Source organism: Apteryx mantelli, chromosome 27 (assembly GCF_036417845.1).
Source record: "Apteryx mantelli isolate bAptMan1 chromosome 27, bAptMan1.hap1, whole genome shotgun sequence".
Classification (NCBI taxonomy): Eukaryota; Metazoa; Chordata; class Aves; order Apterygiformes; family Apterygidae; genus Apteryx; species Apteryx mantelli.
This window is the reverse complement of record NC_090004.1, coordinates 6,102,685-6,129,441: the sequence shown is the minus strand read 5'-3', so window position 1 is coordinate 6,129,441 and position 26,757 is coordinate 6,102,685. Positions and strand designations below refer to the sequence as shown.

At 41.4% G+C, this 26,757-nt stretch overlaps 3 protein-coding genes across 6 annotated transcripts; 2 read left to right on the top strand and 1 right to left on the bottom strand.

Moving 5' to 3' along the window:
- The first annotated feature begins 2,261 nt into the window (after positions 1 to 2,261).
- On the top strand, positions 2,262 to 13,418 carry LOC106493319 (zinc finger and BTB domain-containing protein 8A). Its single transcript, XM_067311353.1, has 5 exons — positions 2,262 to 2,408; positions 3,658 to 4,625; positions 5,152 to 5,321; positions 5,722 to 6,050; positions 13,356 to 13,418. The coding sequence occupies exons 2-5, from the start codon at positions 3,686 to 3,688 to the stop codon at positions 13,387 to 13,389; spliced, it is 1,473 nt and encodes a 490-aa protein (XP_067167454.1). The 5' UTR covers positions 2,262 to 2,408; positions 3,658 to 3,685; the 3' UTR covers positions 13,390 to 13,418.
- On the top strand, positions 13,399 to 17,574 carry LOC106493320 (zinc finger and BTB domain-containing protein 8A-like). The gene is made up of 4 exons (XM_013953338.2): positions 13,399 to 13,501; positions 14,513 to 15,503; positions 16,423 to 16,592; positions 17,183 to 17,574. The coding sequence occupies exons 2-4, from the start codon at positions 14,543 to 14,545 to the stop codon at positions 17,510 to 17,512; spliced, it is 1,461 nt and encodes a 486-aa protein (XP_013808792.1). The 5' UTR covers positions 13,399 to 13,501; positions 14,513 to 14,542; the 3' UTR covers positions 17,513 to 17,574.
- A 1,768-nt stretch (positions 17,575 to 19,342) lies between these two features.
- ZBTB8OS (zinc finger and BTB domain containing 8 opposite strand) lies at positions 19,343 to 26,614 on the bottom strand. Of its 4 annotated transcripts, none has more exons than XM_067311453.1 (10): positions 26,578 to 26,614; positions 26,124 to 26,230; positions 25,524 to 25,558; positions 24,763 to 24,947; positions 23,280 to 23,304; positions 22,555 to 22,676; positions 22,247 to 22,329; positions 21,820 to 21,872; positions 21,506 to 21,542; positions 19,343 to 20,799 (listed from the first exon to the last, which is right to left on the bottom strand). In XM_067311453.1, the coding sequence occupies exons 4-10, from the start codon at positions 24,848 to 24,850 to the stop codon at positions 20,713 to 20,715; spliced, it is 495 nt and encodes a 164-aa protein (XP_067167554.1). In that variant the 5' UTR covers positions 24,851 to 24,947; positions 25,524 to 25,558; positions 26,124 to 26,230; positions 26,578 to 26,614; the 3' UTR covers positions 19,343 to 20,712. The 4 variants fall into 4 exon arrangements, with proteins under 4 accessions (XP_067167554.1, XP_013808838.1, XP_067167555.1 ...); XM_013953384.2 differs by lacking the exon at positions 26,578 to 26,614 and adding an exon at positions 26,406 to 26,495; XM_067311454.1 differs by lacking the exons at positions 25,524 to 25,558; positions 26,578 to 26,614 and having other exon boundaries at positions 26,124 to 26,381.
- Positions 26,615 to 26,757: the final 143 nt, after the last annotated feature.

Sequence of the window (26,757 nt, the reverse complement as noted above, 5' to 3'; positions counted from 1 at the left end):
GTAATAGATATGACAGCAATGATAATAATATTGCCTAGGAACTTGGACAGGGCATAACGATATCCGAGATGTAAGTAAAACTTATTGAGCTTGCTCTGCCCAGAGTGAGGGAGAGGAAAGGGAACCGATAATGGAATCGACGAACTCCACTAGACTGAGCACAATTTAGAAAGAACAAGCACAGCTAATTGCAAATTAGTAGTAGCTAGTAGCCAGTTTCCAGTGACTCTGTAAATTCAGGGATAGCAGTGTATGAGAATTAATAAAAGGATGGCTGTACCAGCTCATCTAACCCACCGTCCTGCTTACAATAGTAGTCAAAAGCAGTTGCTCTGTGGAAGAATATGGCAAGCATACAGCAAAACTTTTACCTGAATACTTTCCAAGCCTCCTACAGTTTATGACTCAGGGATTCCCTGAGACACACAACATTCCTATGAGCAAATCTCAAGTCTCTCTCATGACCTGGTCCAGTATCGCCTGTAACACTCAAACTTTTTGTGTCCACAGCAGCCTATGGCAAGAAATTCTAGTGTCTAACAACAGGTTATCTGAGGAACCACCTCGTTTTGTTTGCTCTGTCCCTGTCACCAGCTAGCTTCAGTTGATACCACCTTCTTCTTATACTGGAATAAACAGTGAACAATCAGTCCTATTCATCCACTTGGGACTTTATATAGTCTTTCACCTTACCTCATCTGCCTCATCTTTTTTCCGGTTTGGAGATTCCACACTATATAGACATTTGCACAAAGCTCTTCCAGACCTTTTATCATTTCTCCTTCCCTTTTCTGAACCGTTTCAGGCTCTTGTGTATCCTCTTTGAGATGAGTGACACCTGGACTGTATAGAGTATTCAACATGCTGGTGTGCACTATTGAATAATGTAAGATCTAGAAGAAGCTGGGTACTGGGGTTATGTTTGGTTACCCTGAAAGGGGAATGATGAGGAGGAAGAAAGTTACTAATGGTCCCCTATACCGGCTTTGGAATCAGTTCAGCTAATACATTATTTAGACTTTGACGTAAAAACACGATACAATCTTATGAAATTTGCAGATGACACAAATTCTAAGGAATTGCCAATACCATGCAAAATGGAATTTACAGGATAAACTAATGTCTTTTTGGACTGCACTGACAGAGATGGGGAAAATTTAACAGTACGAAATGCAAAAATCATGACTTTGGATAGAAGAATACATATTACAAGCTATTGGAGACAACAGAAGACTAGAGGGATGTACCCACTGATCACAGGATGACTATGAAGCAGCATTGCGACATGGCTCAAAAAGGCTGGTCACTTGTAGGATACAGCAGATTCAAATGTTTTCAGTTGTCAGAGAATTAATACCATTGTCCAAGGCACTGGAGCTACATGTCAAACATTGTTTAAGCTCTAATCACTTTCATGTTCAAGAATGATTAATTTAAACTGGCAGGTCTTATGAAAGATTTAAGAGTGCGGCCTGCATATCAAAGTTTGAAAGCAGATGGAATCCACAAAACTAAGGAAGATTATTAAAAAGGGTGAATTAAGTTGACCTTAAATATTGTTACTACATATATGGATATAAATTGGGTATGACTAAATTTATATGATATACTGAGAGAACATTTCTAACTATCAGAGGAAAGAGTCTTTAGATAACTTTCCCTTTTCCCCATAGTGGGGAAAGGAACGTAAATTGTTTCAAGATGGAATGTCTTAAGTTTATGGAAGGGAGGCTAAAAAGGACACAAAGGATATGGTTAAGGCAGAATGGCTCCCATGGGAAAAGAAGTATTTATGAGAAATATCTGGGGTGTCAGAGCACAGAAAAGACCCTGGTGGTAAGAACAGGAAAGAGAAAGATTCCAAACTTCAAGTGAGAGAAGGTGAGAGGCTTTGGTAGAAGGAGTTCAGACATTATGGTTTCTTCAGAAGATAATGGAGATGCAAAAAAAGAGGAATACCACATCTCCTCTTGAGGAAGCCGCAGGCGTGTGAAGGAAGGATTTGGGTCATCAAGGCCCCTGCTATACATAAAGGTGTGAGAAGGAATCATCTAGGGCATCACATCCCTTCTTGGGTAGCATGTGGGTGTGAGAAGAGGAAAGCAGCCCAGACTGCAGGGCGATCAGGCGGAGGAAGCCGCTGGGCTGTGCCTGCAATCGGTGCGTTGCCCCTTTAATTGTGTCCCCAGCCCTCGGGCGTCTCTGTCCAACGCCCACGTCAGCAAATACCTTTTGTTTCTCTCACGTTCGGGCTTCCAGGGTTTGGGGCTGCGGGACCAACACATTGCCTTAAACCGCAAATAGCCCCGACGCGGGGGCCGGGGATCCCGCATCCACCGCCTGCTCCTCTCGGCTAAGCGGCAGCGGCGGCAGCAGCAGCAGCAGCAGCCACCCGCAGAACCCAGCCGGTAAGTGGCGGCTCTCGCACGCCGGCAGGCCAGACAGGGCGTTGGGACTGGGGGGCGGAAAGGGCCCCAGAGCGAGCCCGCTGCGAGGGGCAGCGAGGGACGTCCCTCGGCTCCGCAGTCCCCGCGGGCGCTGGGGCCCGAGCGCGGCCGGCGCGCTCCCCGCCGCCGCTCGGAGCCGCTCGTTACCCGGGCTGCACAGCGCTGGGAGAGACCTAAGCGGGCGCCATTTGCAGCCCCGGGCGCGGCTGCGAGGAGCCAGGCACGGCAACAAAGGGCTGCGCGGGAGCGGGAGCTGGGCAGCGGGTGCGGGGCGAAAGGGGCCGCGGCAGAGGGCGGGCAGGGCGCTGCCGGCGCGGCGGAGGCGGCGGGCAGCGGACAGCGGGGGCAGGAGCTGCTGGGGCCACGCCGGGCACCAGGCGCCGGGCTGCCGCCGCGCGGCGGAGCCCCCGCGGAGCCGGGGGAGCGGGAGCCGAAGCTCCGGCAACGCGAGCGGCTCTGCGGTCGCTCCGGGCTTGCGGCCCCGGCGCGACTGGCGCGGTGTCCCCGTGGGGAGCGCGCAGCCGCCCGGAGCCCTGGCGGGCGCTGACGCTCCGCTCCCCGCGGCAGGCGGCGGCAGCGGCGGCAGGACCGGGGGCGGCAGCCCGCGCAGCCAGGAGGTGCCTCCGCGCCTTGGCGGGCGGGCCCTGCGCCGCCGGGCGTCCCTGGCTCCCGAGGGTCGAGCGACCAATTCGGCCGGGCGGGCGGGTGAGTGACGGCGACCGCTACCAATGCCGGGGGAGCCCGGGCCGGGAGGGCTGCGGCCGCTACGGGCTGCGCCGCTGACTACCCATTTCTGGTCCCTTCGGAGGCGAGGATATGAGCCCAGCCGGACCAGGGCGATGTGATAACGTCAACTCAAGGCATGGACACACTCTTCAACCGAGACACTCACAACTGCTGAAGGGCTCGTCGTCTTGTTGCTGACTGTCTGAAGGTTGTACAGCTTCCAGCGAGTTGCACACATCCTTAGGAAGTAGATGCTCCTAGCTGTAGCACACGCATCTCTGAAAAATAATGTGTACAGGTTTATTTGGCTTTTTCTATTTCTGGAGTCTTTTCTTTTCAAGATAAAATGTATGGTTATGCATATTGTTATTTAAAAACATATATTTTAAGAAAGATTATTTTAAAAGATATCTGTAAAATTGGGTCCAGTATCTTTGGCTGAGTTGTAGGATGCTGAACTCAAGACTTTATGTTTTTATTTTAGAGCAACACTACATTTCACGTTTTCTGGAATGGAGATTTCTTCTCACCAGTTTCACCTCCTGCAACAACTAAATGAGCAGCGCAGGCAAGACTTATTCTGTGACTGCAATATCCTGGTTGAGGGCAAGGTCTTCAAAGCACATCGAAATGTGCTGTTTGCCAGCAGTGGCTATTTCAAAATGCTCCTTTCACAGAGTTCAAAGGAGACTAGTCAGCCAACAACAGCTACTTTCCAGGCATTTTCTCCCGACACATTTACAGTTATTCTAGATTTTGTGTATTCGGGCAAACTGTCTCTTACTGGTCAGAACGTCATTGAAGTCATGTCAGCGGCTAGCTATCTTCAGATGACCGATGTTATCAGCGTGTGTAAAACATTCATTAAGTCATCACTGGACATCAGTGAGAAGGAAAAGGATCGCTACTTCAGTCTTTCAGACAAAGATGTAAATTCAAATGGTGTGGACCGTTCTTGCTTATATGGTGCTGGCTGGAGGGCAGAAAACAGCCCTCCACATTCTCACTTAAATCCAGATCAAGGGACATGTATGATGGGTGGAAGTGCTTGGAGCAATTTCAACTACTATCCAACTTCTCAAAGAAATGCCCAGCAACAGCTGTCCAAGCATGAGCAAAGGCAGGATTCCATAAAAAAATCCAGGCACCTAGGACTGCAGCAGCCTTCTGACATTCCTCACTATAAATCGAGCAAACTTGAGGACAGAGCTTCTGAGCCTGCTGGTCACATTACTCAATCTGAGGAGCAAGTTCAGATTGAAACAGAAGTTGAATCTCCTCATGTGGGATACCAATATGGTCAAGGGTCTGATGTGATACCAAGGAGTTTAGCTGTATCACAGCAAGGGCATGAATCACCCCGTTCTTCTGGTAAATCCAAGTCTTCAAAAGCAGACGAGCAGTATACGAGCATGCCCTCGATTCTAGGTGTCATGGGAAGCTGGGCTGAAGGTAAGAGTTGTTTTTAATGCTCTAAGTACACAATCATCTGTTAATCATCTGTTCTATCAGTGAGAAAATATACATTACTAAGAAAGTGTATATTGACAAAAATTCATCTGTATTGTCCAGAAATGTAAGTTTGGCAAGTTTAACTCTATTTTTTAATAATTATGAATGATGGAAATATCTGTCTTAAATTTGTCCTGATAGCTATACTAGTTTATTAAAACTACCCTTTCAAAATGCATAACCTTTAGTGTCTCCACAGCTTCATCCTGCAAATATTAGTCCTTTTGGATTTTTTAAATCCATTTTAATATAGCTAATGGACCACTCCATTTCCTTTATTGCACTCTTGTATAATTAACAGGAAAGACAAGATTTTTGTATTTCACAAGACCTATAATAATATTTTTTAAAAATAAAAATGGCTTGCTCGTGTTGCTTTTCATAACTAGAATAACCTTTTCCTAGAATATTACATGACTAGACTTGTTATGACTTTTAAAGTTTTTCTTAAATTATTTTCTAACAGATGATCTGCCCAGGATGAGGTTTAAGTGCCCATTCTGTACACATGTGGTGAAAAGAAAAGCAGACCTAAAGCGTCACCTTCGCTGTCATACAGGAGAGCGCCCTTACCCTTGTGAGGCATGTGGAAAAAGATTTAGCAGGCTAGATCACCTAAGTAGCCATTTTCGAACAGTATGTATTTTTAGTAACTGCATGATTTGTTTAATGTGTAAATCTAACTGTGTTAGTATAATTAAACACAGTGTAAGTGCATCTCGTTGATATATTGCCTACCTTAAGAGGTAATACAGAATTAATCTGGTTTTGTTTAAGTCGATGTGAAGCATAATTCATATGAAAATTCATTGTTAACTGATGGCTCAGAAAGGTACTGTGCTCTATGTAAGTCCTGTAATAGAGTCTAAGTGGGCAGTTATAGAGCCTGTGTTTGTTTCGTTTTTAACATTTGGACGACTGTCTCTCAAAATGAGTTAACACTACCGTTTGACACTACTCCAGCCCTACTTTTTGTGATCTTAACACTTCTTCCCTGTGGATAAAATATCAAATTTATTCATTTCAATTTTCCCAGATTCATCAGGCTTGTAAGCCTATCTGCAGAAAGTGTAAACGCCACGTGACTGAGCTAACAGGACAAGTGGTCCAAGAGGGGACAAGACGTTACAGACTCTGTAATGAGTGTTTGGCTGAAGCTGGCATAGACAGTATTCGCATTGACTTGGAGGCTGAAGCACCCCTTGAATTTCCACAAGAAGGGGATAAGGATTCCAGGTGGCACTATGGGGAAGACAACAGATCTGATGTGGAGATTGTGGAGGATGGGTCAACCGACTTGGTCATTCAGCAGGTTGACGACAGTGAGGATGAAGCAGATGAGAAGGAAGTAAAACCAAATATTAGGTAGTTGTGAGATAAGAATTAGTAAATTATCCCTTTTACATTGAATTCCTGTGTCTTGACCATAAGCCCTCCACCAGCCTGTTGTTATCATACAAAGACATATTGGTTTCTCTTGAACAGGTCCAAACTTGCATGCATTTATGGACATGCCATTGATCCCATTTTGAATTTTGTTATCAAAATACCCGTATTTTGCTTCATTAGAAATAATCCATCTTTAAATGGAATAATGGATGAATAAGGAAACTGAGGTACTACATGGATAACTTTTTATAGTAGACAATGGGCCCCTTCTAAAAACCTTTTTCAATGGGGTAGAGTCTAAATACTTAAAAAAAAAAAAAAAGTCATAAGGCATTGTAAATTACCCACTTCTTAAACTTTTAGAGATGTGGGTTTTATATGCAGTATCATCTGGTGATCAAGAAAGTATAAATACCCACGACCACCACTGCAGGATATAGAGAAAATCTCTTTTCAGCATTCAGAAGTGAAGATAATCTCCCATGAAATTTCATGAAGTCTTCATATGATTAGAAAAGCCAGGCAGAGAATTAAGAAAGAACATATAAAAATGTTTTAGCATATACATTTGGAAAAGCACTTTCTTTTAAAAAGTTATTCTAATAAGGAGAATCTTTGAATCTTTAGCAGATCATTCATTCAAGAAATATTTCTTTACAAGAAAATAAAACACATGCATACTACTCCTAGTCAACCCATCAGAGATAAAATGATTACTAATATGGATCATTAATTCATACCAGTAGATGTTTTATTCACTCTAAAAACTGGGAACTCAAGTTGGGGTGTGTTTTAGTAACCATGGGAAAAATACTTTTTTTTTTAAATCTCAAAAGTGCTGATGCGACGTGACTGGTAGCCCTGCATCCACAGCATTACCAGCGGCAGTGCCAGCTTTTCAATGCCAATGTGAAAGAAACAATCTTTACAAGGTTGCTTTGGCCTTTGTGTTCTTTCCTTATCCCCTATTCTAATTGCCAATAATGATGGCAGAGCCAGCTAACTTGTACACTATATATACTATATCATTAGAAATGGTACTGATGAGATTTACATCTGAAGCCATTGACTATTCTTGTTTGTATTGACCTGTACTCAGTTTAAACTGATGAGTTTTAAGATGCAGTCATCAGTTTATATATTCGCAGAGTCATTCAGTCATCAAGAGAAGATTTTTAACCTTTTTCAGTTTCTACTATACACCAGTGAACAATACGTACTGAAAGCTCTAGACATTGTATTTGTGTTACTTTATTTACAATTAGACTACAAGAGATGACTAATGGCGAAGAAAGTTTACTTTTAAAACAAAATGAGCCACTTTATTTTCTAACTTAGTGAGTTTATCTTAACCAGCACTGTAAACAGGAAAAGAGCAGAAGTATGCTGCTAGGGTGCTTTTACTCTGTATTTTCTTGAACAGAAATGAGTATTACTACAGGCTTCATCCTCTGATCACTGAAGTCAATGGGTAAAGGCTTTGAAAACTTTTTTTTTCTTTTTTTTTTTACTACTGTGTAAGCATGTTTGCCTGAAACCTGGGATTAATTACAGAACCATTCCATATATATGCTATATAATCTTTTTCCCAGGGGCAGCTACAAAGTCACTATTTTATTTTTATTTCTGTAAAAACTGTATAGCTTTATTAGTATCATCATTACCAGAGAGTGCAGCATTTTCTTACCAGGCTGCAGATGGCTAGCCTACAAGTCTCTGAAATGAGAGCTCAAGCGTTTCCTTACCAAGTTCACAGTGTAAGCATTAAGTGTTCCCCTTCCCACCGCCCCCGCAAAAAAAAAAAAAAAAAAAAAAAAGAACTTGCAAGACTGTCAAGAAGTAGCCTGCTCGTATGTTCTAAGGAGACCCTATTTCTTTTTATCCAGTTGGGGAGTGGTGTTTATTGCTCCTACAGAAATTATCATTCATTGGCTTGGACTTGGGGGGCAGGTGGAAGGGGGGGGATTTATCAAACTTTCTAATGACACTCTATTTTATGTTACACTTTATTCAGCAGTCCACAAAATGGACTTGATGTGAAAATAGATAGTAATTTCTTGGAGCTTATTGCTCCAAAAATTCATAATACAAAATGGTTAAAAATATTCCATGAGCAACCTTAATGAAATCAAATATAGAACAAAGAAATATATAAAGGAATATGGAATGGCTTCAATCAATTGCAGATTCCAAGAGAAAATGCTTGCAGAAATAGAATTTAATAGCTTTTTCCCTTTCCCTTTAAATTAAACAGTATGCACAATAAATTCTAGGTATCTGTGCCTACTGTCCCAGAATACTAAAAAACTGGGATTAGTGTGCATGTGTGTGTGCGTGTGTGTGCGTGTGCATGCACGTGTGCGTGTATTTGGGGATGGATTAAGGGGATGGGAAAAGACAGTGTCACTCGTAAGACTGAAATCCTAACTGCCAGCTATAAAGATGAGAATATTAAAGGGGTTATATATGTCTGGGGAAGGGTTTCAGAAGCAAAGGGATTTCTGGATCGATATTCAGTCTGATTAGCTACTCTAAATCTAAGAAGAGTGAGGACCAGATGCTTCAGAAAAAGATGTGAAATGCTATAATGGGCAATTATACAAAGAACAGTCTATCCGTATGAAGACATTTACTTTTTAAGTATAGGCAGATTAACTGCTGATGTATGTCTTGGCAAACAAGGGTTTTTATTGCTTTTTTACGTTATTATTCTCAGTAGCATAAATAAATATTTGTAGTCATTTTTAAAGTATCTTGCTAAGCTTGGAGTTTTAGCTCAAGACTGCGATTCCCATAGGTCAATTATGTTTTGTATTTAAAAAGGTATAATTTTTACATTTGTTGCCTTATTTCAGTTGTTGTTCCCTTATTTTTGTATTGCAAGACAAGATAAATGTAAGTGCCTTATATTTTCTACACTGTCCTTCGTTTTACATACCCAATCATATATTTTGCTTGTTTTTCTCTAAATGAAAGAAATCCTCTTTTGTTCTTTTGTTTTTTTTTCACCTTCTTTCATTTCCATGCCTCTGGTCACTCTCTTCTTCATGTTCCTGTTAATTTCACATACCGCTCCTTAGCAGAAGTAACATTTTCCTTCTTTTCAAGGAGGAAGCCAAAGATGTTGTAGGAAACTTTAAAAGAAACAACTTTGACAGTTGTTCATTTCATAGGATTGTTCCCACAGAATTTAATTTACTTGATAAAAGCTGATTTTAATGTGTTGCTTTTAGAACTTTGCCAGGTCACAAGTAAAGTACCCAATTTTATCTTTAAATCCTAGAGAAGGCTATTTAGGACTACATTGACTTCTTCTGCTAACATTAATCCATTCAGATTCAGTTTCTCTACTGTCTCTGTATGTATAAATCTCAGTTTGGGGGGTTCAAATTGTGCAGCACTGGAACAGGTTACCCAGAGAGGTTGTGAAAACTCTGTCCTTGAAGGTTTTCAAGACCTGGCTAGACAAAACCATGGATGATCTGATGTGATCTTGGTGCCAGCCTTGTTTCCTGTGAGAGGTGGGATTAAAGACCTCCAGAAGTCCCCTACGACCAAGAGTTCTATGATTCCTCTCAAATCGTTTTTTACTAGTGTCTTCATTGTGCCTTTTACTTCTTTTTGCTTCTCCATGACTGTTTGCCTTGGATGCTCTTAAATACTACTTGTTAATGCACGTTTTGGTTCTTCACTGATTTTCAAAATGTCTTTCTCGTCTTCTGCTTTTCCATTCCCCATTTCAACTGACTAACATTGGGGTGTGTCCGCTTCAAGTGACACTCCTCTTTTAAACCTCTACTTTCTGTGGAATCCTAGTGTCTTTGTCCCTTTGTCTCCTCTATCTATACTTTGTCACTGGAAGACAGTCTCTGCTTGGCTCATGTTTATCGTGTGTTCATGAAACCGTGGTCAAGAATGAAGACATAGATTCATCATGCTCTGTTTAGTACCTGACCTCTAACTATCCTTGTTTTGTGGTGACTACCTTGCCATCCATTCAAATGCTAAAATACTGTATTGTAAAGCATTTCTCTTCCTGCCTCCTAAACCTATAGCCTGCTTAATATTTGATTTGCTTTTCTCTTTCAACTGCAGCATACACATCATACCCCCAATATTTTCATTTTCCATTAAGTTACCTAAAATTCTCTATTTACTATTCCTACAGACAACCCTTGCCCATATCTTAAAATTTCAGGAAGACTAGCTTTCAGCTGTCATTTTCACAATAATAGGAAAAATATACAGAATGAATATCTCTTTCCAACTTTTTGATATATATTCTACTCTTCCAAAGAACTGAGGTGAAAAAAAAAATGTATACAAAAATGGTGATTTAGTGTGAGCTGTGAAAATGCCTGTGAGCCCAGAGATCTCTGCAGCAGAGGAACTGAGTAGATACTGACACTGACTGCTACATGTATCATCCTTTCTTTACTTCTGGCTCTTCAGAAAAAATATCCCATCCTCCAGGATTTTGGGACCCTTCAAAATTTTTCAATGACAATTTAAGAAAAACTTCTCCCTTGGATATCAAATTATTATGAAATATATTACAACATTTCTTCCCTGAAGCATCTGGTCACTGTCGGAGATTATTTTATTCCATTATCTAGCTATGCCAATGTCAGAATTTCTTAAATTTTGATCTCTTAATCTGCACTGGCAGCAACCATCACACAACAGTATTAAGACAGAACACCTTGCAGTATAAAACTGACATGAATCATGCTGTTGTAATATCTGATGTGACAGCTATGATTAACAAGCATGCTGCATGTTGATGTTGAGGATATGGTGGCAGGAGTATTTTAGATTTACTTATTAAGATTTGAGTTACATCCTCATCCTAAGTATCTTATAATATGTAGTTGTCCCTTAACCCTGTATCTAAGGCTTGTGCACAGTATCTTAAAAAAGACAGATAGTTCTAAGCTCTAATACCTTCAGTTCGGGTTTGTATTACTTTTTGGTGGAGTATTTTAAAATGCTGCTGAACTGATTACGTGCATGACCTAGCTTCAATCACTGAACAGTTCCACACAGGATAACTCGTATTTTCTTCTGAAGGTAAGCTGGCAAAAAATCATTTAATACTAACCCTCTGTGCATTAAAGATAAAAGCAACATTCAGTAAAAAGCAAGCAAACTATTTTTCCAATATTTCAGTTGACATTTTTACCAGAAATTACCTATTAAAGGTTCTTTTTCTTCACAAAAGAATATAAATGTTAAAAATCTACCAAACCAGATCTTGAGATGACTTCTAGGTGCATCTTAGAGTTATATTAACTGAGCAAATTATTTTAAAAATACCGATTTACTTCTTTAAACAAAATAGCGCAAACTTGAGACCACATGGGACTATTGCTATTGGCATAAGAAATCAATCATTCAAGCCATATATAATCTCACTATAATGCAAGACATTCATCTGTTTGTATAATTATACTTATTTACAAAGATATAAACTGTTTTATATTAATGGCTATAACAAAAACAAACAAGCTGACAGTTTGTAATACCCTAGTCTAACATTTCAGTAGATGTCCCCAAATGCTGAATTTCTACTCTCTCAACTCTTTTCTGACCGTCTGTCCTTATATCAGGCATCCTATGCTTTTAACCAGAATAGGGTTAGAAATACTTGGCTTTGAACTTCTGATAGCCTAAACAGGGGTCTTGGCTAATAGCCCCATATCTTCAGCACCATTTATTATTTAAATGGACCTTGATTAAGCTGAAAAATGCCTGACCTGCCATCTGGCTTTAATTGAGTCAATGACTGTGTCTGGATCCCAGGATCCCTTTCTGATAGTCATTAGCATCTGTTAGCACAACAACAGTAGTGCTAAATTGAATATCTATCTAAAATCTTAACTGCTGAGGCTTAGCAGAGTCTAGATTGGTGTTAAGTGAGGATTACAGTTAAACTAAACTTGTTTAATTGAATTTATCCTAAAAAAGCTTATTTTTATTCAAGCCAGGAGGCTAAAGTTAGCATCAGTCAGACTAGAATAAGCACATTCATTTGAGGTTTATTTAATAAATCTGAAATTTCATAATTAAGATCCTATTTCAGCAGACTGCTGAGGCCAGTACCTGTGTGATCTGGTCAGCCTCGCACTGGTGACTTCTAATCGTTTGCATGGTAGAGAAATATAAATTATAAACCCAGAAGAGCCCAAATAGTTAATTCTATAGTCCTTTCATTGTTTCTACATGAATAAGTAAAACAGAATTGTAAACACAATATTTCACTATTCTAATATAGCCATTCCAGGACCGCCTTCTTTTTTGTAGAACATTTCAAGAAAGTTAGAAGCCAGTCGGGGGTTACTATTAGTTCAAAGGCAGCCATAGTTAAACTAATAGCATGGTATTAGTTCAAGAACCATTTACTGTATTATTTAACTTTAAAGAACTCCAACATTTGAGTTAGCCTAACTGTTAATCTTATTTAACTCTGAAATCCAAAGAAAAGAGGTGTCTTATTTGCTGCATCAAAAAAAATTTAAAATACCAGGAACACAGAACAAAAAACTTTTCTCTAAGGAAAAGCTGAGAGAAGTGGAAGGAAGAAGACTTTGCTGTCTTGGTTTATCTCCTGTACTAAATGTAACACTAATGAAGTTCTCTGCAGCACCCCAACTTGATACCTTTTACTTTGAAAAGGGGAACTGTTCTTTTAGCCTGTTCTAATTGGCCTGCCTTGAAGAAGGGGTTGTACTAGATGACCTCCAGAGGTCCCTTCTAAATGAAATTAATCATTGATCTTCAGAAACACGACTGAAACTGACTCACATTCTTACAGGCATCCTGAATTTTTATTCCACAAAAAGGAAATAAAAGGATTATCTGTACTACTGCACTCCCAATTCCAGTACTTGAGTTCTGGATGATCTCCATTGTTAGAATACAAAACTTTCCTGCTTATAAAAAGAATGCTTCTAAATTGAGCAACGTAATGTGTCCTACTCCATAGTACTACAGATATTTCCCATTCAGGTGGCGCCTTCCTTCCACATACAACGCTATCTAGACTAGCCTTTAACAATAGCAACGCATTGTATGAAGTAAGTTAGTGGGCCTCTTGGGTAGCATGTGGGTGTGAGAAGAGGAAAGCAGCCCAGACTGCAGGGCGATCAGGTGGAGGAAGCCGCTGGGCTGTGCCTGCAATCGGTGCGTTGCCCCTTTAATTGTGTCCCCAGCCCTCGGGCGTCTCTGTCCAACGCCCACGTCAGCAAATACCTTTTGTTTCTCTCACGTTCGGGCTTCCAGAGTTTGGGGCTGCGGGACCAACACATTGCCTTAAACCGCAAATAGCCCCGACGCGGGGGCCGGGGATCCCGCATCCACCGCCTGCTCCTCTTGGCTAAGCGGCAGCGGCAGCAGCAGCAGCAGCAGCCACCCGCAGAACCCAGTCGGTAAGTGGCGGCTGTGCAATACACCGACAAGTCGGATCGGGCGTCGGGGCTGAAGGCGCGCAGAAGCAAGGGGCAGCGAGAGACGTCCCTCGGCTCCGCAGTCCCCGCGGGCGCTGGGGCCCGAGCGCGGCCGGCACGCTCCCCGCCGCCGCTCGGAGCCGCTCGTTACCCGGGCTGCACAGCGCTGGGAGAGACCTAAGCGGGCGCCATTTGCAGCCCCGGGCGCGGCTGCGAGGAGCCAGGCACGGCAACAAAGGGCTGCGCGGGAGCGGGAGCTGGGCAGCGGGTGCGGGGCGAAAGGGGCCGCGGCAGAGGGCGGGCAGGGCGCTGCCGGCGCGGCGGAGGCGGCGGGCAGCGGACAGCGGGGGCAGGAGCTGCTGGGGCCACGCCGGGCGCCAGGCGCCGGGCTGCCGCCGCGCGGCGGAGCCCCCGCGGAGCCGGGGGAGCGGGAGCCGCGGCGCCTTGGCGGGCGGGTCCTGCGCTGCTGGGCGCCTCTGGCTCCTCACGGTCGAGCAACCAATTCGGCCGGGCGGGCGGGTGAGTGACAGCGACCGCTACCAATGCCGGGGGAGCCCGGGCCGGGGGGGCTGCGCCGCCGCCTCCGTGTGCGGTTCTGGTCCGCTCTGGGAGAGGCTGTGCCCGCATCTTGCAGCATGTAGAACCAGGCACGAACTCGCTCTTGAATCGTGGCACTCCGCACTGCTGCAGGGCCAAGTTCTTTTTTCTTGCTGAATCTGTGAACCGTTTAGGTTTCCACTGACCTAATCTTAATCTTTTATGATATGAATGCCGTGATCTTGCCGAGGCATCTTTCTTGCAGAGGTGTTAATTTCTCCTCCCTCATGTTACTAATATGTGGTGGGATGAGAGGTGGGAAATAGGAATGTATTGGGAATGCATTAATGTGCACGATTTTCTTATTTTTAAACAAAGGGCTCATCTGCTCTTAAAATAGGATTCAGCTACTTTGGGTTAGGTGTAGATTGTCATGCTTGTGCTTATTTACTTTAGGACAAGACTTCCTGTTATTCCCTCATTGGAATGGAGATTTCTTCCCATCAGTTTCATCTCCTAGAGCAGCTAAATGAACAACGGAAGCAAGATTTGTTTTGTGACTGCAATATCCTGGTTGAGGGGAAAGTCTTCAAAGCACATCGAAATGTGTTGTTCGCTAGTAGTGGATATTTCAAAATGCTTCTTTCACAGAGTTCAAAAGACACCAGTCAGCCAACAATAGCTACTTTTGAGGTCTTCTCTCCAGAGACATTTATGGTTATCCTGGACTTTGTATATTCGGGCATATTGTCTTTAACTGGTCAAAATGTCATCGAAGTAATGTCAGCTGCTAGCTATCTGCAGATGACAGATATTCTTAATGTCTGTAAGACATTCATTAAATCCTCACTGGACATTAATGAAAAGGAAAAGGATCATTACCTTAGCCTTTCGGCCAAACGTACAAACAATGAACCTGCTCACCCATCTCTTTATCGGTCAAGAAGGAAAGCAAAGAGCAACCCAACACGTTCCCATTTAATTCCAGATGAAAAGGCAAGTATGGTGAATGAAAATTCCTGGAGTAATTACAACAGCTATCTGTCTTCACAGATAAGTCTTCAACGGCCAGAAATGCAGCTATCAAAAAGAGGCCGAAAATTGGGCCCAACAAGAAAGCGCCGAAAACATCTAGGACTGTCACAAACCCGTGATTTTGTGCAGTATAAATCAAACAAAACTGAGCAGACTAGCGGAGGTTGTAATGCATCAGATTCTAGCCACACCTCTCGGGCAAGAGAGGAAATTCAGTTTGATGCTGAGAATGATGTTGATCATGATGATTATGGATATAATCAAGAATCAGAAGTTATACCAAAGAGGTGGTCTGTTGCTCAGCTAGAACAAGAACTTTCAAGAAATTCTCCTGAGTTAATGGAATTAAAAGCAGATGAGCTGTACACGTCAATGCCCACAATTTTAGGTGTAATGAGTAGTTGGAATGAAGGTAAAAATAAGATACGGTTTTGGAAAGTTTTTCTTTGTCTGGAAGAAGTCAGCAGATCTTTTGGAGAGAATCCTGTATGGATGTATTGGCATGAAAACCAAAATGATGCCTAGACTTGCAGATTATTTTCTTGCTGTACTTTATAGTAGTGCCTAACAGAATGAGAAACTTCGTGAAGTCAAAACACAGCATGAGAATTACAGTCAGAGAACCAGTCCCAGATATCCAGTGGAGTTAAAATAATATACATCAGATTATCTGGACCCAAGTGGAGTTTGAGGCCTATAGAGCTGAAATTGGCTTGGGGATGTGGCAGTATTTGCACTCAATCTACTGTTTTCTTTACAAGAGAAGGTCACGTCATTGGCCACTTAAGATCTTTAGACTGAGCATTCTCCACTTCCCTTATGGTCCAAACAGCCTAAACTTCATGACTGTTTGGCCATGCTACATAAAGCATCAAAGACGACCCTGATGAACAGAGGGCATATGCCTGAGATGACAGAATAAAGTAGACAGGTGTTTTTTAATAGAGACTAATTTAATATACCAATATTTAATTATAATTGCATATTTTTAAGACTTCAGACACCCTGATATGCTACATAGGGCTTATAAATATCTAAACTAAAAACTATTTCTTGATGCAGGCGTGTGTTATGCCCATAAATTTATAGTCTTCTATATGTCTCACTCTGTGTGAGGGGAAAAAATATACTATCAAATGCCTGTTTAACATATTCCGTAAAGAATATTGTTTGCCAGAGAAGGATGGGAAGAAATAGTTTGGGGTTGTATTTTGGGTTTTCTCCTGTTTAGTGACAGACCACAGGACAAATTTAAGCTTAAAAATAATCAGAGTACTATATAAAGAAAGACTATTAATATTTGACATATTATATGTTTTTCTCTGTAACAGATGATCTACCTCGAATGCGATTCAAGTGCCCCTTCTGCACGCACACAGTGAAACGGAGGGCAGACCTAAAGCGTCATCTTCGGTGTCACACAGGAGAGCGACCATATCCATGTGAAGCATGTGGGAAGAGATTCACCCGACTAGAGCATTTACGTAGCCACTTCCAAACAGTATGTCATTTCAATCAGAGATTCAGCTTAGGGGGGGAACCAACAAGATTCCATTGGTAACAGCTGTTCAGTCATTTCTAGAACTAGTACCAGAAACGCTTCCTAGCTGCAGCCTTAATTATTCATTATTTAAATTGGCAGATTGGGCTGGTGTTCATGGAAGACAATAAAATCAGATTTCTTTCAGATTTGTATCTATGCTGCTCTTGGGGTATTTATTGTCTATCTTTTCTTTTGCTGCTTGTTTTTGCTCCAGAAATTCTGTGCACCAGTGTGGCAATCTCCAGGTGACAGAACAACGATTACAATATAGAAAATATTTTCTTTCTTAGAGATGTTGCTTTTATTGCATAACTGAGTTTTTTGTGAATAACTGAATAACATTATAAAACTAGAGTGAGATTTTGAAAACATAGTTAAAAACAGCCAATGTATTTTAACAGACTTTTTATAAAGTGATCTGTGCTTATCTCCTGCTCCCAAATTTTTATATTTTTATTTTCAAAATGATTTAGTGAAAAAATTTTTTTTAAATAAAAAAATCTGCTTTTGGGTGAGCATTGACATTTTCAACTTTTAAATCTCTTTAGATACATCAAGCTGGCAAACTAATATGCAGAAAGTGCAAGCGTCATGTAACTGACGTAACAGGATGTGTGGTTCAGCAAGGAACAAGGCGCTACAGACTGTGCCATGAGTGTCTAGCAGAAGCTAGTTTTGACAACATCCCTGACGATCTAGATGCAGAGCATTCTCTTATCACCTCTCCAGGAAACAAACATTCCAAATGGGCTTTGGAGGAAGAACAGAAATCAGATGAAGAGACAGCGGAGGAGGAACCATATAATTTGGTTATCCAACATGTTGACGATGCTATTTCAGATGAGGCAGATGAGAAGGTGAAACCAAATCTTAGGTAGATCTATTTGTATGTTTATTACTGCTATATTCAAGATTAAATTACTTGTGTCCTGCCAACTAACACTGGTTTATTAGTTTCATTAATAAAACTTTAGTGATATTTAACTCTATGAAAAGCAAAATAAGGTCTACAAACACACTGTTTTGTACTTACGGACATGCAACAGTGTAACTACTTCTGGATACTGTCCTAAAATTGCTTAGTATTTGGAAACTATTTAGAAGAATTGCTTTATATTTAATCAAAGACTTACTCAGAGTATCTATTCATAATGGAAACGTAAACTACTTACAGTTATGCAATGGAGATTCTATACTATATAAAGAAAAAGCTACTACTGATAACTTGCTTTGAAAAAGTCTTACTAAAATTAGCAGCTAGGAAATGTAGTCTAAATTTTTGTAGACACTGTAATTAACGTGCAAGTACACTTAGGAAACTTCATAAGAAAGGAATAAAAAAGCCAAACAAAAATTCTTCCAGCTGACTGGCCTATTTACTAAAGCTATGCTTTTTTTTGAGTGAACTTACTGCTTCTTATAGCTCAGAAAAAGCATGAATAGTTTAAAAGAATACACAAAGCCATAAAGGGTAGAATAGCAAACAGAGCAGCTATAATGCATTTGGCTAGCACGAGTTTGCCTCTTCAGACATGCAGTGTTTTTGTACTGTGAATTTTAAACAAAGTTACACTAACATGGTTCCAAGTAAATAAAAGTGCAATCACTGGAAGTATGATTAACAGTTTTTTTCCATTTTTTCAGGACTTGTGCAAGATTTGCTTAAACTCTTGTCTATGTTATGGAAAGATAATAAATAGGACAAGTCCCTTTTATTTCAGTGGGACACTTGCAACTTAGATTACGTAGCTACTTTAGGAAGCCTTTCCAACTTACATAAATTTAGGAAGCTCAGAGGCTGCTGGGCAGTCAGTATAAAAACACTTATTTCTAAATACAACTTCTCTTATAGTTTAAGCAACCTTTGCTATTCTGAATTTTTTTAGTTCTAGTAATCAAATTTTTCTGGACTCCCAGAAAGTACCTGCTAGCTGATACCTGTCTCTACCTGAAGGAGAATGTGAAACCTATTTTGCAGTAAGTACTTAATAAATACTGAGAAAATAGACAAATAAAACTTACTTAGTGAAGTCCAAACGTCTTTCCAACAAGTTCCAGTCACCATTCCTAAAAGCAAAGCAGTTTACTGCTGTCACTGAAGTCTGTGACTGATGGTATAAACAGGGCACCTCAGCACTTCAACAAAATTAAAACTTAGCAACATAGTTTAATTTTCTCTTCTCCCTTTTTAGAGGGCTGGGCAAAAGGAAAACAGCCGCCGTTGCCCTGCAGTCCCCAACGGTCGCGACTCCCTCAGGCTCTGTGGAGAACAAAGCAGCCTCAACTCGACGCCCGATTGGCTAATCCCGGTCACCTGACCCAGCCAGCCAATGAGGCGTCGAAGCCGGTGCTGAGGGACGGGAGCGTTCGGTGCTGTCGCCCGCAGCTCCCAGTCGCTTTTAGGGGCGATACGGTGCGGAGGGAGAGGCTTAAAGCTGTTTATTTAGAGCAACTTTAACAGGCGTGCCCTGGCCTCACTTCTCCACGGCAGCCCCACTGTGGCTGGCATCGTCCCACCCATGGCCGAGGCTCTCTCCGAGGAAGAAAGTCCTGGGCATGCAAATTGTAATAATTTATGTATCATCTACAACAGGCATATCTTAATTATTACTTATGCAAAAGTCTGCTCATCTTGCCAGAGAACAAAGCGCAAATGTTAAATTATTAACCTCAGAAATCCACTGGCCAAAATTATTCACACATGCACATATCTGTAATTCTTAGTCCAGGTTTTATTTCAGCGTTAAAGCTTTATCAAAAAATAAAATCATTTTATCTCCCATCTTCACAATAAGGAAATAAGAACTCAGTCTTCTCTGTTTAAGATGATTTTACAACAAAATAAAGATGAGAAGTTACCTCAGGAGGTGAGGCACTTGCAGCATTTACCAGAAAGAAAACGGGTCAGGTCAGCCCTGACTTCGTATTCACTGTGCCTGTCTCATGCTTAAATAGCAACGGCAGATAATGCACATTAGTTGTCCCGTGATTTAAAACAAGACACATGCTTTTTGATTATTATTCTTGATTCAGTGAATAAAAGTTCAGAATTTTCTGACGTTCAAGGCAAAAGGAAGCTTTTCTGGGATTTGCCGCACAGTCTCACAACTCTGTAGTATAATGAAGACAGATGAAAACCATGAACTCTTCTTCAGCAGAAGCAGCAGGAATAGAGTTACAGACACGTGCCTCACCCCACACACTCCTACGTGGCGGAGGGGAAGCTCTCTATTGTTTTTTTTAAAAAAGAGGAAATGGAATTTTATTTGAAGTGTCTGCTTAGTTGTTTTAAAAGAAGAAAAATATCTTTTTTATGATGAGACATAGTTGGGAATGGAGCTGCAAAGAACTCCAGTGCATCCCTTTTCACAACAGCAGCAAAGCAATCTCTATTTTTTAGAGTGGTACTAAGCGCTACTAGGATTTCATTATACATGGTCACATGCTTTAGCATTTCACTTGGAAACCTATGGCAATTCAGCACCACCTGGTGGCATTACCTTTTTTTTTTCTTTAAGTACTCTGGAAGTTTTTTGAAAGATCGGTTTACTTTCTTTGGCATCCTTCAAACAATCAGAAACTTTTCTACATTAAATCTGACTCACTGCAGGTATTTTTGAGCCTTCAAATAACATGGAGGGACATCACCTCAGAATTAGAATATTTAAATCTGCAAATGAAGTCATGCAGATTAACAGTTATTATCCCCTGCCACCCTACAAAAAGGCAATATTTTCATTACTGGCTCCACTAATCTATTTAAAAGTTGATATAAAATACCAACTTTCCTGAGAGACTTTCAACCCCTACAACTCTCTCATCTCCCTGCCCCCCCCCCCAACACACAAAAAAACCCAAACAGAAAACCCCAACTAGTTCTTTTTTCCTGGCATACAGGCCTTGGTCTGGCTCGCCATCCTCAAGTCAAAACACAGATGTACATTCCTTGCAATTACTCCCTTCAACTTATGATTTGAATTGGCCAATTCCTTAGTTACTTCCAAGAGGATGGCTGTTTTTGAGGGACTTCTGCTAGCCAATGATAAGTATCCAGTCATTTCATTACACTTTTCTTGCTTTAAATGTCAATGATGACAAAGACTTCCGGCTTCTCTTCTTCACAGATCTGCATTGCTGAGTAAGTTATGGCTTTGACCTCTGTGCCCTAGAAAGAAAAGACAAAAACACATGGATTTTCTAAAGAAGGATCACTTGCAACAGTTCTTCATGACAATACACAATATTTACCACTTTCTACAAATGCTATCCAGATTAAGAATTTTTCCCTCCCAAAAAGCTGTAACTATATTTGTTCTGGTGAATACGAAAGTTAGCATATTAATAGCAACGACTTGGTCAGGCCAAATACTGAACAAATAACTCTTTCCTTCTTGTACAAATTTCTCCTCTGATCTCTGACAGAACATCAACATTGCTATTCTCATACTGACATAGCTAAAGAGCAAGCTGGGAGGTAAGAATTGGCTTTTACTAATTCTTTAGAAAATAAACTTGCAAAAAAGACTAAATAAAAAGCTCTGACAACAGTGTGAGAACCAAACTCATGCAAACATTCTGAATATAGATTGGTTTACTGTATTATTAGCATCACAAAAAAGGAAGCCAGCTGTTCAGTTTTGCCAGTGCTGAGGAACCACGAGATACTCAACTCAACAGTTTCAGGAATGCATTCACAAAAAAACATGTAGGAAGTGAGATCTTAAATTATTGTGGCCTGTGATACCATTCAGAAGTGTTTATGCTCCGATATCTTGATAACTTAGAAGTCTCATTTAGAAGAGATTTCCCCTCCACACACACACGTCCTACCCTTAAAAACATAAAAGATGTACAAATAAACCATTGCATACCTGAGGGTGTTTGGGTAAAGAGAACTCTTCTCCCCACCTTTAATAACAAAAACAAAAAAGGTGGCTGGAATTTTGGTTATATTTAATCAAATGTTATAACTAGTTTCATTAATGAACATGAGACAGTGAAGCTTTAATTTAAAGCCTCAAAAGAAGAAAAGGAAGTCCACCATCCAATTTTTAGAAAGCATCAGTGAACTTCAGCACATCATAGTATTTCAGAGTGGTCACTCTAAAGGCAATATGTGACCCTCCCAAAGTGTTGAGTGTTTTCAGTAAAGATATTCATTACTCAATTGATCCTTTAAGCTCACCCAATTGATCTTATTTTGAATTGCATTCGGTCAATGTGAAGCACTTTCACCTCCTGCAGAGAAAGAAAGAGGAAAAACACGTCTGTAAGGTCTTCTATCTTCTGGCAGAAAATCTCAGCAAATCCCCATTTGCAAGACTTGCATTTCCACTGTTCTAAATGGAATCTGAAACCAGAGAATCTGAGCAACCTCAAAGAGACACACTAATACTGGGAACTTAAATACAACAGAGCTGTCTCTACCATATAATGACAGCTAATGGTGGGTGTTTGTGATAACAAAGCTAACAATTTATTTCTCAGGTCTTTTTACTCTGGTATCCTCCATGCATTAAGTAATCTGTTGTATCTTTTTTTCCTAAAGTAACATTGGAGCAGGTGTTATCAGAACCTCATCCTACAAAACAGAAAAAGAACAGAACACTTACCCTGGGTATAAAGAACTCATTAGCACTGAATTTATACAGCCACTCATCCAAGAAGTGAAAAAGAAGAGACAGCATGTCATGTCCTGCAGGGTTGAAGCAGAGAAAGATAGCCAGTTGGTTCTCCCAGCAAGAACACCGAAACATTTTTTAAAAGTATGTCAGAAGTACAGGTTCAACACTAAGAGAAGATTAGTGATGCTTAATCAGACTTTAACTGCAGCAAAACCGCATCTAAAGATTCAAAGGATTTTGGTACCCTTCTCCCTCAGAGTTCATACAGTTCCAATATAAAGTCACTACAATCTTACCTTCTGCCTGTACTTCTACAGTATCCAGAGGTTCCACAGTCTCTGTATCAGTCATGTAGCCAAACATGGCCATAACACACTGCTCAAATGCTTCTTCCAAAGTATCTCCCCAGGCATGTAGCCTAAAGAGACACAGGATAACTCATGGGATGGTAACCACAAAAAAAGTAAGCTTTATACAGGTGAGATATCTGAACATGAGAATAAATGCAAAGAAGTGAATGAACAAAAATGCTGGCCTTTCTATACCTATGCATTTGGGCAGAAGATTACATATACAGAGATACTTCTTCTTGCAGTATGTGAAAAGAAGAGAGTTTCTTCTTTGGAGAAAATGGAAAATAAATGTTTTATCAGATAACAGGAATGTCCTTTCTCGCTATGGCTAAAAAGTAGACTATATGGAAGCAATTTGGTTCTAAAGCAAGGAGACTAAAAGCCCCATTTTGAAAGACATTTTCAAATAATATAGTAATAGAATAAAATCATAATCAGAAGCACCAAAGGATTATTACATTAGAGGAGAAGCTAAGCAACACAATGCTTCTATGCTCTCCCAAGAGCAGAAACAAAACACACCACCAAAAAACCCAGTGTGAGTGTGGCATTTCATAGTTGCATAAGGTATACATCTGAAACCAGTCTTCAACAGTCACTCCTGATTTATAGCAATATAAGAAACAATCAATTTGCTATACTGTGAAATCCCAGCTGCCCATACTTACTGCACATCTGCTGTGTGATCCAGATCTGAGGGTGGAGGAAAAAGAAAAGGCATGAAGTCACCAAATGTATTTTAAAAATTAGTATTTTTTCAAAGAAAAAAAACAGATATTGTTATACAAGAACTTTTTGTATTCATCTTGACACATCAAACAGTGATACTCTTTATTTTCCAGTATATTAGAAAAGGTTAGCACGGGTGAAATGTTGGATTATTTCTGCCAAGTTTGATAGAAGAAAAATAGTGTTTAATATAAATTTCATCAGTGCCCTGTGTGTAGAGTACTGTGTACAAGGTATGGCTGTTGAAAGGCAGCAGGGTTCTGCAGGTTAATTGCGATAGGAAAAAAACTTTAACCAGGGGTAAACGACTTTTGCTGAAGTCTGCAGGACTGAAAACTAGTCATGCAGAGGATAAGATTTGCAAATGTTTACAGCTCAATGAACAACCTGTCCACACCCAAAACACCCATTATGCAAAAAGGATAATATCAAAAAGTATATAATACGAAATATACAGTAATCTTCATTAACAAGGTAGGATTAACATCCCAAGCATGTATCAGGTTTTACATGAATATCATTCATATTCACTTAGATGAACGACAGAAGTGCATAATAATACCATGTTGGTAGAAACAGGGCTAACTTGGGACGAAGAATGAATGCCATGCCATGATCACTCCAGCTGAAACACTGTTCTGATGCTGTTTAGATCACCCACACACTATTAATGGTTCTCAACAACTGTCTCTAAAGCAAACAAATTCCAGTGGATTTAAAAGGAGAATAAAACCTCTTCCGATTATGGAAGGAGCATGACTATTGTAATATGTCACCGTATTTCTGCACTGCTATCAAATAAAGATCTAAACACATCCTAAAAACATATATTCTAACAGGGCAGCATACAGCATCCCTCCAGATAAACACTGCTCAAATAGAAAGACAGTCAGACACTGAACGGTCTGCAAGTGCCTGAAGCTAGTGCTTGGGCTGACACCCACTTACTTGAGATGTTCTTAGAAGACATTCCAGGGGTGGGGAAAGGGAGAGATAATGATCTTTTAGTACTGCATGTTGGGGGCGGGGGAGGGGGAGAACAACAACGCTGAAGACCAACTCGCTCTTTGAATATCTCTTTTTATATAAGAGAGGTAGAAATATGTACCGCCTAGCTAAGAAATGGCTTGAAAGGGGAAAGTTTTCAAGCTAAGACTTATAACTAATTTATTCATATCATGATTTCTTTAGCACCCATGACAGAAAAGGCATTTATCTGCAATAAATACAACTGTAGATATCTTTATTATTCAACTACAGATGCACCCCACAGCCCGAACACAGGATACCGGCATATCAAGAAACCCCGTATGTGCCTAAAAAGCCATATCCTCCTCACTTCCTCCCTCCCCCTCTCTCTCCCTCCCTCCAGATTACGCTGTCACACATGCGCTCTGCCCAGGTAACACTAGAAATACTCACATTCATACTTCTTCTCGAGCGGTGGGTATTTGGCTTTGATAGCCTTCTGCTCCGCTGTCAGGTTATAGTCCCTCTCATCGCCTGCCATAGCTGTTGGGCTTGAATAACACTCACTCACTTCCTGGTCTCACGAAAAATGGCCACCTCCATGCATGCTTCAGTCTTGCCGGGCTTCCCATGTGATGCTAGTAATAAAAGGGAAAATTCCCTTTTAGTTCAGTTTCTTTCACTCCATATCAGTTTCGTTACAGTTGTACACACACTTATATTTTTGAAACAAGATTTTAAATGCATATCTTTAATTTGTTTGCTATTAAAACTGTCACTGGGAGATGGGTTTAGAGCCCAATCCTCCACTGCTTGCCTTACTAACCAATTTAAGTATGTTCAGTCAGTGAAGCCAAAGAATTACAATCCTTACATAAAGGACACACTTAGGCCTTTTCAAGAATCTCCAGGATTCCTTGCAGCAGGAATCATGCTTCATCTTCTCTGTTGCGTACGGCACCACACATTTGATTCATTCTCAAGTAATAAACTATTGCAATAATGAAAAATAATCAAACAGCAATAAAGCAGATTAAACTGTCATGCTTCAGGTAATTTCTGCTCCTACTACATTTTACAGTTGAGCGTACTCAGCTCACTAATATGTTACACAGCAATCTGAAATATCCACTGCCTCCAAACCACAGGACATGACAGGAGGAAAGATCTGTAGCCCTCAAGTATGACCTTTCTCTAGAAAAAAGCTTAGTTACCTCTTAGGACAGGGACTGCAATTAAGGCTTCAATCCTGGAATCACATACATGGTAAATATGACTCTTGTATAAGCACAGAGGTTTTCCTATATTCATTTATTTGCAGAATTTGTCCTTTTTTTTTTTAAGCAAAAAACTATATCAAATCTCTGCTTAAAATTTGCAGACCAGATCCTGAGTTTCATACAAGTTTTTCATCTGTAAATCTAACAGACACAAACTTCATAATCTGATCAACTTCAGGCCTGTTAGTTTTCCTCAGACTAGACCTCTGCGAGTTCTCACACACAGAGTGGTCATTCCTGCTCCCTCTTAATATTTTTGGGCACAGTAAGATTTATTCACAGCTTCCCCAAATAACGGGAATAATAGATTTACAGATAACACATAACACCATCAAGTCCCCCAATTTTCAACGTAAGGGTCAACTTGTGGTTCTTATTGCTAGTCCTAGATATGACAACACGGCATGGGGCCTCCCAACTTCCATTTTCCGAGAAGCACCTAGGCCCATATGGGGCAAAGAGGAGCTTGAAACTGGGAGGCCAGTGCTGCTCAGAGGGAATAAAATCAGGTGAGCGCAAATCTTGATTTTAAACCTGTTCCTTGACTGCCGCCGGTCAGATCCACGACTGATTGTGCCAAGTTATCCACAGCTAATCAGGCTTGGCTTATATATCGGTCCGGTTGTCTATACAGCCCATCTCTGCAGGGAATTATGGGGGAAAAAAGGGAAGTTATTAGTAATTATTGGCAATTAATAACCCAAGAGGAGGCAGGAGGATGCTCTGGAGGTTGCTGGCCGCCCTGTGGGGAGGAAGGGCCGGGCCAGGCCTCAGCCCCCCACACAACCGTGCTGGAGCCACGGGGCCTCACGGTACCGGGTCGGGGCCTCGCCCAGGAGCCGCCGGGGCCCGGTCGGCAGCAGGAGGCCGCCGCGGGATCGGGGCTCCGCGCTCCGCGCTGGCCCTTTAAGGGCTGAGTGAGGAGCGCGCTTCACCCTCCCTCTTCCCCTCCGGAAAATGGCGGCTCCCAAGGGAGCTTCAGCAGCACCTTCCTCTCCCCCCGCTCCTCCGCCTTCTCCCCGGCCTCCCTCCCACGTGACCGCCGGGCGCGCTCTCCTGCCCCTTGTCCCCGCCCCGTGCCGCGCGCGGATTGGCGGCCGCGGCCCGGCGGCCGGCGGCGATTGGCCGGCGTTGGCGCGCGAAGGGGTGCGCGGCGCCGGAGCGGCAC